Genomic DNA, 13,707 nt, shown 5'->3' with positions numbered 1-13,707 from the left:
AGTCAACCCCATTGCTGTGGGTCTGGAGTTGCATGTAGGACCAGGTAAGGACGGCAGATCCCCTTCCCTAAAGGACATTAATGAACCAGATGAGTTTTCATGACAATCGACAATGGTTTCATGGTCACCAATAGACTTCTAATTCCAGATTTTTTAATTCATTCAATTTCACAATCTGCAGTGGTGGGATTTTAACCTGGCTCTGGTTTACTCGTCCAGTGACAGTACCACTATGCCACCGCCTCCCCGTATTTTTGAATAAGTTTGCTTGACATTGATCAGAAAGCGGAACCCAGATTAATTTTTCGGCCCCATACTGACCCAGCAATTCAAAGGCCAATTATAGCATCCCTCAGCACAATGGAAGTTATGATCAGCTAATTCAGCCAGACCCAAGTATTAAATCTAATATCTTTCTGATCTGTTCAACTCAGCTACTTACTGTTGAACACACTTAATCATCAAGAGACCGAGTGCACCTGTATTTGAAGACTTTCCTTTTTTCTCCTAGCTGAAGAAGATTCGATCACTACTGATTGCTGGAGCTACAGAATATGACTGTTTTTTTCAACATTTGAGATTATTGGAAGGAGCTTTTAAATTGTCGACTAAAGATCTTCGCTCGCAGGTTGTCAGGGAAGCTTGCATTACTGTAGCGTAAGTGTTGGAAGTATACTTTGACCTGTTTAATCTCTGAGAATCACAGAATTGTTATGGTGCAGAAGGAGGTCAATTGGTCCATCGTGTCTGCACTAGCTCTCCGAATGAGCGAATCACCTGGTACCATTTCTCCCCACCTTGTCCCCATGACCCTGCACATTCTTCATTTTCAGATAACAGTCTTGTTCCGCTTTGACTGCTTCCATTGAACGTGCCTCCACCACACTCTTGGGCAGTGCATTCCAACCCTAATCCCTGCATCTCAAAGCGTATTCTCCCCTCACTTTTGCTTCTTATACTAATTTCTTTAAATCTGTGCCCTCTCGTTCTTGAACCTTTCGCAAGTGGTAACAGTTTGTTCCTTATCTACTCTGTCCAGACCGCTCATGATTTTGAATATCTCTATCAAATCTCCTTTCAACCTTCTTTTCTCTTTGGAAAACAGTTCTACCTCATACCTCATTGCTGGAATCAGCCTCATGAATCTTTTATGTATCCTCTCTAATGCCTTCATATTAGAGTCACAGACTCGTACAGCATTGAAATGGACCCTTCGGCCCTCCGTTATCTATGCCGACCATCAAATACCAATCTATACTATTCCCATTTACCACCTCTTGGTCCATAGCCTACTATACCTTGGCGATTTAAGTTCTCGTCCAGATGCTTCAATGTTACAGGAGTACCTGCCTCCAATCCCCTCTCAGGCAGCGCGTTCCATCTTTCCACCACCCTCTGAGTGAAGAAAATGTTTCCTCAGATAAGCCACTTACTCCTCACCTTAAACCTATGCCCTCTGGTCCTAGACACCTCTGCCATGGGGAAAGGATTATTGTGATCTACCCTGTCTGTGCCTCTCATAATTTTGCATACCTCTATCACATCCCCCGTCAGCCTCCTCTGCTCCAGGGAAAACAAGCCCAGCCTATCCAGTCTCTCCACAGAGCTGAAACTTTCCAAACTGGGCAGCATGCTGATGAATCTCCTCTGCACCCCCTCCAGTGCAATCACGTCCTTCCGATGATGTGGCGATTCGAACTGCACAAAATATTCATCGATGACCTAACCAATGTTTTATAAGGTTGTATCAAGACGTCCCTGCTCCTATATTCTATGCCCTGGCTAATGAAGGCAAACGTTCCGTACCCGGTGGTACACCGGTAGTCACAGGCTTCTAATCACAAAAGTAACCCTCGACCATCACCCTTTGCCTTCTAATAACAAGTCAATTTGGGTCCAATTTGCCAACTTGCCTTGGATCCCATGGGCTCTAACCTATTGGAGCAGCTTTCCACGTGAAAAGCTTTATTTTTTTTTAAATTTAGAGTACCCAATTATTTTTTCTCCAATTAAGGGGCAATTTACCGTGGCCAAACCACTTAACCTGCACATCTTTGGGTTGTGGGGGTGAAACGCATGCAGACGTGGCGAGAATGTGCAAACTCCACACGGTGAAAAGCCTTATTGACGTCCATGTAAACTGCACTACCCTCATCAATATATTTAGTTACTTTCTCGTAAAACTCAATTTAATTAATTAGACAGGATCTCCCACCAACAAATCTGTGCTGACTATCAATCCCTGCCTTTCCAAGCGTTGATTAATCCTGTCCCTCTGAATTCTTTCCAATAATTTCCCGACCACTGGCGTTGGACTAGCTGGCCTGTAATTATCTCACTTATCCCTGCTGCCCTTCTTAATTAAAGATACCACTTTAGCTATCCTCCAGTCATCTGGCACTTCACCTGTGGCCAGCGAAGATTTGAATATCTCCGTCAGTGCCCCAGCAAACTGCTCCCTTGCCTCCTATAGCAGCCTGGAATACATTTCACCAGGTCATGGGGATTTATGCACCTTTATACCCGCAAAAACACCTCCTCCCTCATCCTCATTAATCTAAATGTGCTTTAGATTTCACTATGTCAGCTGAGATCTCCAGATACCATGGGCTGGATACTCCGATCCCCGATGCCGAAATGGTGTTCGGCGACAGGGCGGATAATCCCCGATGACGATAGAATCAGGAGCGGCGCCGCTTTCGCGATGCTCCGCCCCCTGAAAAGCGGAGTAGCACGTCGTACTGAGGCCCGTCCCGCAATTCTCCGTCCCCGAACGGCTGAGTTCCCGACGGCGTAGGACCAGTGTGGTCTCACCCATCGGGAACTCAGCGTGGCGGCTATGTACTCAATCCAGCACTGCCACAGTCGGGGTGGGCTGATCCGCGGGCAGGGGGGGGCATTGTTCGGGGCTGGGGGCACTGTGGAGGGGGTGGTCCGGGAAGCGCGAGCAGTCCGAAGGGGGGTTACTATTTTTAGTCTGCGGGCTGTGTCCACCATGAAGCACGGCACTTCCGCTGCAGGTCGCCATTGTGCTCATGCGCGGCCACGGACCCGGCAATGCACCGGGCTGTATCGGCGTCCTGAGTTGGGAGCTCTACGCTGCCTGGCTGCTGGCCCCACCCCCAGAACAGGGAATCGGTGGGCGTTTTGCGCCAGTCTTCCTGGCGTAAAACACTATCGTTTTCACACCGGCGTGGTCTCTCAAATGGACAATCCAGCCCCATGTCTTTCTCCTTCGTGAATGCAGATAAAAAATATTCATTTAAGACCTCGCCCATGTCTTCTGGCTCCCTGCACAGATTTCCGCATGGTCCCGAATGAGTCCACACTTTTCCTAGTTATCATCTTGCTTTGAATATACTTATGAAATGCCTTGCTGTGTTGCACAGTGGTTAGCGTTGTTGCTTTACAACGCCAGGCACCTGGGTTTGATTCCCGTCTTGGGTCACGTCTGCGGAGTCTACACGTTCTCCCTGTGTCTGCGTGCATTTGCTCTGGGTGCTCCTGTTTCCTCCCACAAGTCCTGAAAGACGTGCTTGTAGATTAATTGGATATTCTGAATTCTCCCTCTGTGTATCGGCGCCGGAGTGTGGCAACTAGGGGATTTTCACAGTCACTTCATTGCAGTGTTAATGTAAGCCTACTTGTGACAATAATAAAGATTATTATTAATCATATCTGACAATGATATTTAGTGGCCCTTTTTTCCTTCTTAATTTATTTTTTAAGCTTGCCCCTCCACACACTACACTCCTAAATGACCTCCCCCATTTTTAATGGTTCAAATCTACCATATGCTTCCTTTTTTGTTCTTTCTCAAACGCTCAATATCCCTTGACGTCCAGGGACCCCTGGACTTGCCATCCTTGCCCTTCACTTAGAGGGGCACGTTGGCCCTGAACTCTCACTATTTCATTTTTAAAAGACTCCCACTTTCTAAATGTAGATTTACCTGCAAGGAGCTACTCCCAGTCTATGTTTGCCAGATCCTGTCGAATGATATTGAAATCGGTCTTCCACCAATTCAGACACTTGATTTCTGGACTATCCTTACCCCTTTCCATAATGACTTTGAAACTTGCAGAATTATGGTCACTATCCCCAAAATGCCTGCCCATTGACACTTTGACCATTTGTCTGGCTTCATTTCCTCGGATTAGGTCTTGCACTGCCCCGACCCGAGTAGGACTATCTACGTACTGGCACAAAAAGTTCTCGTGGGTGCACTTGAAAAATTCCATCCTGTCTAATCCTTTCACACTGTGGCGATGGAATACGGTGGATTCAAAGTTGGCTGTAGGAAACAGATGGTGATGACAGGCGGCTGCTTTAGTGACTGGAAACCAGTGTCCAGTGGCGTAACACAGGGATCTGTGTCTATTCCCCTATTATTCATCATTTATATAAATGACTTTGCTGACTATGTGTGGGGTAGGATCAGTAAGTTTGTGGATGAGACAAAGATTGGCCGGGTGGTTAACAGTGAGGTTGAGAGTCTTGGGTTACAGGAAGATATAGACAGGATGGTCAAATGGGCAGAAAAGTGGCAGATGGAATTTAATCCTGGAAGGTGTTAAACTTTGGAAGGAGCAATTTGGCAAGGAGATATTCAATGAATGGCACCACTCTGAGAAGTCCTGAGGAACAAAGAGACCGTGGCTTGGTTGTAAATAGGTCTCTGTAGGCAGAAGGGCAGGTTAATAGGGTGGTGAAAAAGGCATACGGTACACTTGCCTTATCAATCGTGGCATAGATTACAAAAGAAAGGAAGTTATATACAACATTAGTGAGGCCGCAGCTGGACTACTGTGTGCAATTCTGGTTGCCACATTATAGGAAGGATGTGATTGCACTGGAGCGGGTGCAGAGGTGTTTCACTAGGATGTTGCCCAGGAAGGAACATTAAAATTATGAAGAGAGGTTGGATAGCCTTTGGTTGTTTCCGTTTTAGCAGAGCAGGCTGAGGGCCGAATTGACCGAGGGCCGAATTGACCGAGGTGTACAAGATTATGAGGAGTATGAACTGGGTGGATAGGGATCAACTGTTCCCCTTAGTTGAAGAGTCAGTTCCAAGGGGATACAAGTTCAAATTGGAGGGACGGCAGGTTCAGAGGGGATTTGAGGAGAAACCTTTTTATCCAGAGGATGGTGACGGTCTGGAATGCACTGCCTGGGAGGGTGGTAGAGGTGGGTTGCCTCACATCCTTTAAAAAGTACCTGGATGAGCACTTGGCACGTCTTAATATTTGAGGCTATGGGCCAAGTGCTGGCAAATGGGATACGGTAGGCAGGTCAGATGTCTTTCATGCAGTGGTACAGACTCGATGGGCCGAAGGGCCTTTTCTGTACTGTATTTTTCTGCGGTTTGGTGATTCCAGTTAATATTGGCAAAGTTAAAATCGTCTACTATTCCGCTATTTCGCTCTCACTTTTGTGATTTGCCTACATATCATCTATCTCCCTGTGACTGTTGGGAGGCCTGTAGTATAATCCCAGCAATGTGATCACCCTTTTTTATTTCTAAGCTCCACTCATATGGCCTCATTTGAAGAACCTTCTAAGACTTCCTCCCTCATTACTGCAGTGATGGTCTATTTTATCAATAATGCAATGTCCCCTGCCTCCTCTCTTGCATCAGCAACCGCCCCCCCCCCCCCCCCCCCCCCCCCCTCCTCCCCACATCACGCCTGAAGCTTCCATACCCTGAAATATAGCCCTTCTTTCAGCCATGCCACAGTGATTGCAACAATATCATATTTCAATGTGCTGATTAATGCTATGAGTTCACCTGCCTTACCAGACAGGCTCCTTGCATTAAAATAGATGCAATTTAGCCTTCCAATCCTCCCATGTGCCTTATTATGCCCATGTCTTTTCTGCCTACAGGACTCCCCTAGTTCTCCATCTATATTACATTGAACCTTGCGCTCCAACTGCCCATCTATTCTGTGTCTCGTCCTTTTGCCACATTTGTTTAAAACCTTCCCAACAGCACGAGCAAGCGTCTTTAACCTGTTCCGATTAAGGTCCAACCCGCCCGCCTTGTTTCTATCTACTCCAGAAACTGTCTCAATGATTCAAAAATCTAAAGCTCTCCCTTTTACACCTTGCCTTCATCTGACTTATCTTCCTATTCCTGTACTCAGTCGTGTGTGGCACTGGAAGTAATCTAAAGGTCACAGCCGTAGAAATCCTGCTCTTTAATCTACTACTTAACTCCCTAAATTCATGTTGCAGAGCCTCATCCCTTTGTCTGCCCATGACCTCTGTACCAACATGCACCATGACCACTGGCTGCTCACCCTTCCCCTTCAGAATGCCCTGCAACCGCTCTGAAACGTCCTTGACCATGGCACTGGAGAGGCAGCATACCATTTGAGAGTCTTGTTCGCAACCGCAGAAATGCCTGTCGACTCCCCTTACAATCGAGTCCCCTACTACTAAAACTCTCCCAGTCTTTTTCACCCCTGCTGTTCAGCAGAGCCAACCATGGTACGACAAACATGGTTGTTTCTGTTTGCCCCTGAGAGGCCATACCCCCCCCCCCCCCCCCCCCCAAACAGTATCCAATATGGTATATTTGTTTGAGAGGGGAATGATTAGACTAGACTCCTATCTACGCTTGCTCTCTTCATGGTTGTCACCCAACGCTTTTCCACCTGTGCAGCAGTTGCTTGCAAAACATGCTATCCCCAATGTCCTTAGCATCACGGATGCTCCTTGGTGAGTTCATTCATCCGCAACTCCAGTTGCACCAAGCATTCATTCAGGAGGTGTAGCTGGGCACACTTTCTGCACACATGGTCACCAGAAACACTGGAAGTGTCCCTGATTTCCCACATATTGCAGGAGGAGTATTCCTCAGGGCTGAGCTCTCCAGCCATACCCTTGAAATGAGCTCTTTGTTTCTCCCTTAAATTTAGAGTACTGGTTGTGCAAAGGACCTTCCTATACTTTAAAACCTAACTACTCCAAAACCAATGCCTCTGAAAGAGTTAAAGGGAAGAAATAACCACCTCTGTGTTACTCATACATCACTTTCTCCACACTCAATCTTTTAAGCTTCACCTTATCCCTGTTTCACCTGACTCCCTGTTTTCACCTAACTCTAAAAGCACTCTTATTTCGCCAAGCAGTACTCACAGTTCCTTCAGAACTGGACGCAGTACTCCAGCTGAGACGGAACTAATAACTTATACAAACTCAACATAACCTCATTACTCTTGTACAATCTGCCCCTATTAATGAAGTCCAGGAAATTGTATGTTTTATTAATTCTAAAAAAGTATGGCCAGTGCCTCTGCAATTTTTAAAAAATACATTTTCATTCAAGTAAGGATATAACATAACAACATACATACAAACAATCAATCAGTAACAAAATAAACAAACAACAATTCTCCTGATTTGAGATTTTTTTCTCTTATTTCCATCAAACCCTTACGTTTTTCCCTTTATTTGCTGGCAACAAACCGATCTGTAAATAGAGACAAAACAGCTTCCACCTCATCTAGAATTTCCCATCTGAGTCCCAAAGGGCAAACTTAATTTTCTCAAGTTCAAGGAATTCTGTAACATCCTCCAACCATGTTGATATTTTTGGTGGATCTTCTGACTTCCATTCTAATAAAATTCACCTTTGGGCGATCAACTTGGCAAAGGCTACCACATCAGCCCCTTTCCCTTCTATTAGTCCTGGTACTCCCGACACTCCAAAAATTGCCTCGAGGTCCCGGTAATACTTCCACCTCCACAATTTTTGATAATGTTTTAAATACCGAGATCCAAAACCCCACTAATCGTGGACATAACCAGAACATGTGGATGTGGTTTGCTGGTCCTCCTTTACACCTTTCACATTTATCTTCTACTTCTGTTCTATGTACTACCTTAAATTGTATTAAGCTCATCTAGCACATGAAGATGTAGCATTGACCCTGTGCATTATTTCCCTCCATATTTCCCATTCCAATTCCATATTCAACTCTTCCTCCCACTTTTGTTTTATTTCTTCAATTGGTGTATTCTTTCTGTCCATCAATAAATATTAGTAATTTTCCCATCTTCCAACTCATCGGGCAAGAGCAATTCCCTTTGTGGTCCCTAATGGGCCCTAATCAGCTGTTTACTTTTTATATGCTACAGAAGACTTTGGGATTCCCTTTTATGTTAGCTATCATACTCTTTTGATGCTCCCTCTTCACTTCTCTTATTTGCTTTTTCTCCTCTCCCCTGAGCCATCTGTATTCAGCTTTGTTTTTAAAAGTGTTTTCTGCCTGCCACTTGTCATATGTATACTTTTTCATCTTTTTCTTAATTTCTATCTCCTTTGTCATCCAGGGAGTTCCAGATTTGTTTGCCCGAGCCTTTCCATTCGAGGGGATATACCTTAACTATGAACACATCTATTCTTTGAAGGTAGCTCATTGGTCAGCAACCATTTTTCCTGCCAACCTTTGACTGCCAATCTATTTGGCCCAGATCCGTTCTTACCTGACTGAAGTAGGTTTTCCCCCAGTTAATTTTTCTCACTCTGGACAGTTCTTTTGTCCTTTTCCATAGTCAGCCTAATACACTGATTACTGTCTCCTAAATGTTCTCCTGACACTTGGTGTACCTAACCCATCTCATTTCTAAGAACCAGGTCTAGTAGTACCACCCTCATTGGACCGGAATATTCTAGAAACTCTTCTGACCTGCCCTTTATACTACACTTCGCACCGACCTTTTTATCTAATGGATTCTGTCCATGATCCCCCTGGGGACATCCTTTTTTATCCATTGTTCTCCTTTATCAATACCACTACCCCTCTTTCCCGAACACCTTGTATCCAGGGATATTTAACACCCCAGTCCTTTGAGCCGGGTGTCTGTATAGTCATGTATAGTAACCCTGATTTAGAGTCTATTAACTTTTTAAAAATCATGGGATGTGGGCAGAACCAGCTTTTATTATCCATCCCCAATTGCCCTTGAATTTCAGAGGGCATTTGTCAACATTGCTGTGGATCTGGAGTCACATGGAGGCCAGATCAGGTAGGTCTAGCAAACTTCCTTCCCTAAAGGGCATTAGTGAGTCAGGTGGATTTTTACGACAATCAACATTAGATTTTTAATTTCAGATTTTTATTGAATTCAAATTTCACCATCTGCCGTGGTGGGCTTCAAACTCGGATTCCCAGAGCATTACCTTGGATAACTAGTGCAGTGACAATACCACTTCACCACCACCTCCCTCTGATTATTCCTTACTCCAGTGCTATATGACACCTCAAGTATTCTGCACCCCTTGTTAATTCTCTCTAATATTAATGTTAATTATCTCTAATATTATCTCCTGGCTTCTACACCCCTACCGAGTTAGTTTAAACCCATCCCAATAGAATTAGCAAAACACCCTGCAAGGAACTCTGTCCCAGCACTGTTCAGGGGCAACCCGCCTGGCCTGTCTAGGTTCCATCTGTGTCAGGGCCAGTCCCAATGTCCCAAATACCTCTCCCTTTCCTGCACCGCCTTTCCAGCCACACATTCATCTCTTTTATCCTTCTATTTCTGTACTCACTTGCATGTGGCACTGGGAGTAACCAAAGATTACAATCTTTGAGGTCCTGCTTGCTAATTTTCTACCTAGCCCCCTAAATTCAGACTGCAAGATCACATTCTTATTTCTACCTGCCTCATTGGTATTGATGTGGACCAAAACTACTGGCTGTTCACCCTTCCCCCTCACGGTGCTCTACATCAGCCCAGTTACACCCTTGACCCTGGCATCAGGGAGGCAATACTCCTTCCTGGGTTCATGTCTGCAGTTCTGAAACACCAATCTATTTTCCTAACTACCGAATATATTTTAAAATATTGTTGAATTGTTACAGTAAGAATGTGCTACTGTGAAATTCTACTATGGGATTGTACTTTTATATAAAATTAATTCAGAAAAATGCTCAAGTCCATTCTGTTGAGCCTTTCTTAAGCATCCCAGAGTAACAAATGAAATTGTTTATATGAAGAAACATAAATGATTTCTGTGGCGATTAGGACCTGTATAGAAACAATTGTCTTGAGTGTAAGACAACTATCAAAATATTGGCTAGGCTAATGGCCTAATTTCCACCAACTCACCACAGAGTAAAGTCTAATCAAGCAGAAGCACTCTTTCAATGATGTGACAAGTGTTAATGATTGTAGGTCTGTCGAGCATCATTACAATGTGGAGTTTCATTTCTTCGTGTTTTGAATTTTGGTGGGAGATTTTTTAAATGTCAGCTTTTTCTGTTTTCTGTCCAATTCATCTTTCTTAAACTCTTTCTTTACCTGATTTGACCTTTTTCTCCTTGTTTATTCTCAGTCCTGAAATCGAATTGATTAAGGACATACCCTGTTGGTTGCTTTGTTCACTTCGGTCTCAGGTGCCCTGTTTACTTTCTTGTATCATTATCAGAATACACTTTCCACAAATCTGTGGGCAATTTGTTTTGATCTGAAGGGATGGGAGAACAAGTCTAACTCATGGTCGGTGCCGTCACATGCCTGTTAATGCAAATTCTGGCCCACTGTAAAGATGTGATCTTTAAAGTAGGATAACGCTTACGGAACTCTTGTGCAATTGGCTACTTGGATGTTAAATTAGTTCTACCATTAGAAAGTAAAGTTGTGACTTCCGGGTGCGGCTATGCAGAGCTAGGTCGCATATTCGGTAGCTCCCGCTTGGAACGGACTTTTGGGCTCTTTTACAGGGCCCCCACAGCATTTGTTTGACATTTCCCGGTGTGGCAAGAAGACTGCAACACTCCCCTGACAATGTCCCCCAGGAATGTTATGTTTTTTGGCTACCAAATCCGGCAGAAACAGTAAAAGATTTGGCTGCAACAGGATAAACAGGGCCCCTTCCAGCATGCAAGCGGAGGAAGGGCAAGCTTAAAGCTGCAAACTGACCTGAGGACCTTTATCAAAAGTGAATTCTAACAGCAGAGGGAACAACTGTGAAAAGATCTCACCAAGGCCACTGAAGAAGGGGGGACGAGGCTTCCGGTGGCGGCCATGGAGGAGTAGGTCACGCATTCGGCAGCTCCCGTCTGGAACGGACACTTAGACCTTTTTCAGGAGTTTCCACAGACATTTTGGGGCAGATTGGTGAAACGAACATTGCCAAAAGGATTCCCTCTCGAGACTTTTGGGCTCTTTTCAGGGCCCCCAAGGGCACTTTTTTGACGTTTCCCGGTGTGGGAAGGAGTTAATAATAGTTCCCCGTCAGTATATGGCTTTAACTAGGAGCGGGGTGACAAAAAAGGTGGTGGTGGACCAGAAGAAGGGAGGGAAGAAGGACAAAATGGCGGCGGGCGGAGACCAGGCAGCGGTGGAGGCAGTGGGCAGAGGAGCAACAGGAGGGTATCCAACGCTGCCTCAGAGAGATTAAAAAGGACCTGCTAGAGCCGATGAAGGCATCTATTGATAAGCTGCTGGAGACACAGACGGCCCAGGGGGTGGCGATCCGAGAGGCTCAACAAAAGATCTCTGACAATGAGGACGAGATCTTAGTCCTGGCGGTAAAGGTGGAGGCGCACGAGGCGCTCCACAAGAAATGGCAGGAGCGGTTCGAGGAGATGGAGAATCGGTCGAGGCGGAAGAATCTACGGATTCTGGGCCTCCCGGAGGGGCCGGACGTGGGGGCCTATGTGGTCACCATGTTAAACTCGCTGATGGGAGCTGGGTCCTTCCAGGGGCCCCTGGAGCTGGAAGGGGCCCAGAGAGTGTTGGCGAGGAGGCCCAAGGCTATCGAGCCTCCGCGGGCGGTGCTGGTGCGGTCCCATCGGTTCATCGATATGGAGTGTGTGCTCAGGTGGGCCAAGAAGGAGAGGAGCAGCAGGTGGAAGAACGCGGAGGTTCGGATATATCAGGACTGGAGTGCGGAGGTGGCGAAGAGGAGGGCCGGGTACAATCGAGCGAAGGCGGTGCCGCACAGGAAGGGGGTGAAGTTTGGCATGTTGCAGCCGGCGCGATTGTGGGTCACCTACAAGGACCGGCACCATTATTTTGAGTCTCCGGAGGAGGCGTGGGCCGAGAAGCTGGACACAGACTGAGGGTCGGCTGGGCGATTAGGGACTGGGGTGGATATGTTATGCCTATTTTTGGTTCGGGGGGGGGGGGTGGCCCTTGCATTGTTTTGGGTTTCTTTTTCTCTGTGTTTTTCTCTTTCGCGTTGGGGAGGGTGGATGGGGCGGGTTGGGCACTGTTTTGGTTGGTGGCGGGGCCTGGTAGGTGGAGAGCGCGGGATTTATTTCCCGCGCCGAAGACTGGGGGGGCGGGACCGGGGCGGGGAAGCGAGGATTGTTTCCCGCGCTTAGAACGGAGGGGGAGAGCCTGTGAATGGGGAGCGGGAGAGGAGGGTGTGCCACACAATGGGAGGAGTCGAAGGGGAGGCGGGAGTGGCCGGGGTCAGCAGGAGTCAGCTGACTTGCGGAAGTGCAATGGGGGGAGTAAACCAGCTAGGATGGGTCCTAGCCCGGGGGGGGGGGGGGGGGGGGGAGGAATCGAGTTGCTGCTGCTAAGATCAAGGAGGAACTGGAGCGAGTAGGGTGGGTCGAGACGGGGGTATGCCGCTGAGGGGAACGGGCCGGGTGTGGGGTGCGGGCGCGTGGCTGGCCAAGGAGGGGTCATGGCTAGTCGGCGGGGGAGGGGGGCGTGTAGCCCCCTAATCCGGCTGATAACCTGGAATGTAAGGGGACTGAATGGGCCGGTTAAGCGGGCCCGCGTGTTCGCGCACCTGAAGGGGCTCAAGGTGGATGTGGTTATGCTCCAGGAGACACACCTGAAGGTGGCAGACCAGGTAAGACTGAGGAAAGGGTGGGTAGGTCAGTCAGGTGTTTCACTCGGGGCTAGATGCCAAAAATCGAGGGGTGGCGATCTTGGTGGGAAAGAAGGTGTTATTCGAGGCGTCGAGCATTGTGGCAGATAATGGCGGTAGGTACATAATGGTAAGTGGTAAGTTGCAGGGAGAGAGTGTGGTACTGGTCAATGTGTATGCTCCGAACTGGGACGATGCGGGTTTTATGCGGCGTATGTTGGGTCGGATCCCAGACTTGGAAGTGGGGGGCCTGATAATGGGGGCAGACTTTAACACGGTGTTGGATCCTGCACTGGATCGCTCCAGGTCTAGGACGGGTAGGAAGCCGGCGGCGGCTAGAGTGTTGAGGGGATTTATGGACCAAATGGGAGGGGTGGTCCCTTGGAGATTTGCAAGGCCGGGGGCCAGGGAATTTTCATTCTTCTCACATGTCCATAAGGCTTATTCTCAAATCGACTTTTTCATTTTGAGTAGGGCGCTGATAGCGAGAGTAGAGGATATCGAGTATTCGGCAATAGCCATTTCGGACCACGCCCCGCATTGGGTGGACTTGGGGATGGGGGAGGAGAGGGACCAGCGCCCGCTGTGGCGCTTGGAGGTGGGGCTGTTGGCGGACGAGGAGGTGAGCGAGCGGGTCCGAGGAAGTGTAGAGGGGTACTTGGAGACCAACGACAACGGGGAGGTCCGAGTGGGGATGGTATGGGAGGCACTGAAGGCGGTGGTGAGGGGGGGAGCTGATCTCCATCAGGGCCCACAAGGAGCGGAGGGAGCGGGGGGGAGAGGGAGAGGCTGGTGGGGGAGATGGTGAGGGTAGACAGGAGGTAGGCGGAAGAACCTGAGGAAGGATTGTTGGGGAAGAGGCG

At 47.5% G+C, this 13,707-nt stretch overlaps 1 protein-coding gene across 32 annotated transcripts in view; it reads left to right on the top strand.

The window, feature by feature from the left end:
* Positions 1 to 13,707, top strand: part of clasp2 (cytoplasmic linker associated protein 2) — a 666,501-nt gene that overhangs the window by 284,395 nt on the left and 368,399 nt on the right. For all 32 annotated transcript variants that reach the window (XM_072467277.1, XM_072467285.1, XM_072467284.1 and 29 more), the window contains one exon: positions 512 to 657. In XM_072467277.1, coding sequence (XP_072323378.1) covers positions 512 to 657 — 146 coding nt within the window. The remainder of the gene's footprint in view (positions 1 to 511; positions 658 to 13,707) is intronic.

This window comes from Scyliorhinus torazame, chromosome 11 (genome assembly GCF_047496885.1).
Source record: "Scyliorhinus torazame isolate Kashiwa2021f chromosome 11, sScyTor2.1, whole genome shotgun sequence".
Classification (NCBI taxonomy): domain Eukaryota; kingdom Metazoa; phylum Chordata; class Chondrichthyes; order Carcharhiniformes; family Scyliorhinidae; genus Scyliorhinus; species Scyliorhinus torazame.
This window is presented reverse-complemented; position numbering and strand designations above follow the sequence as displayed.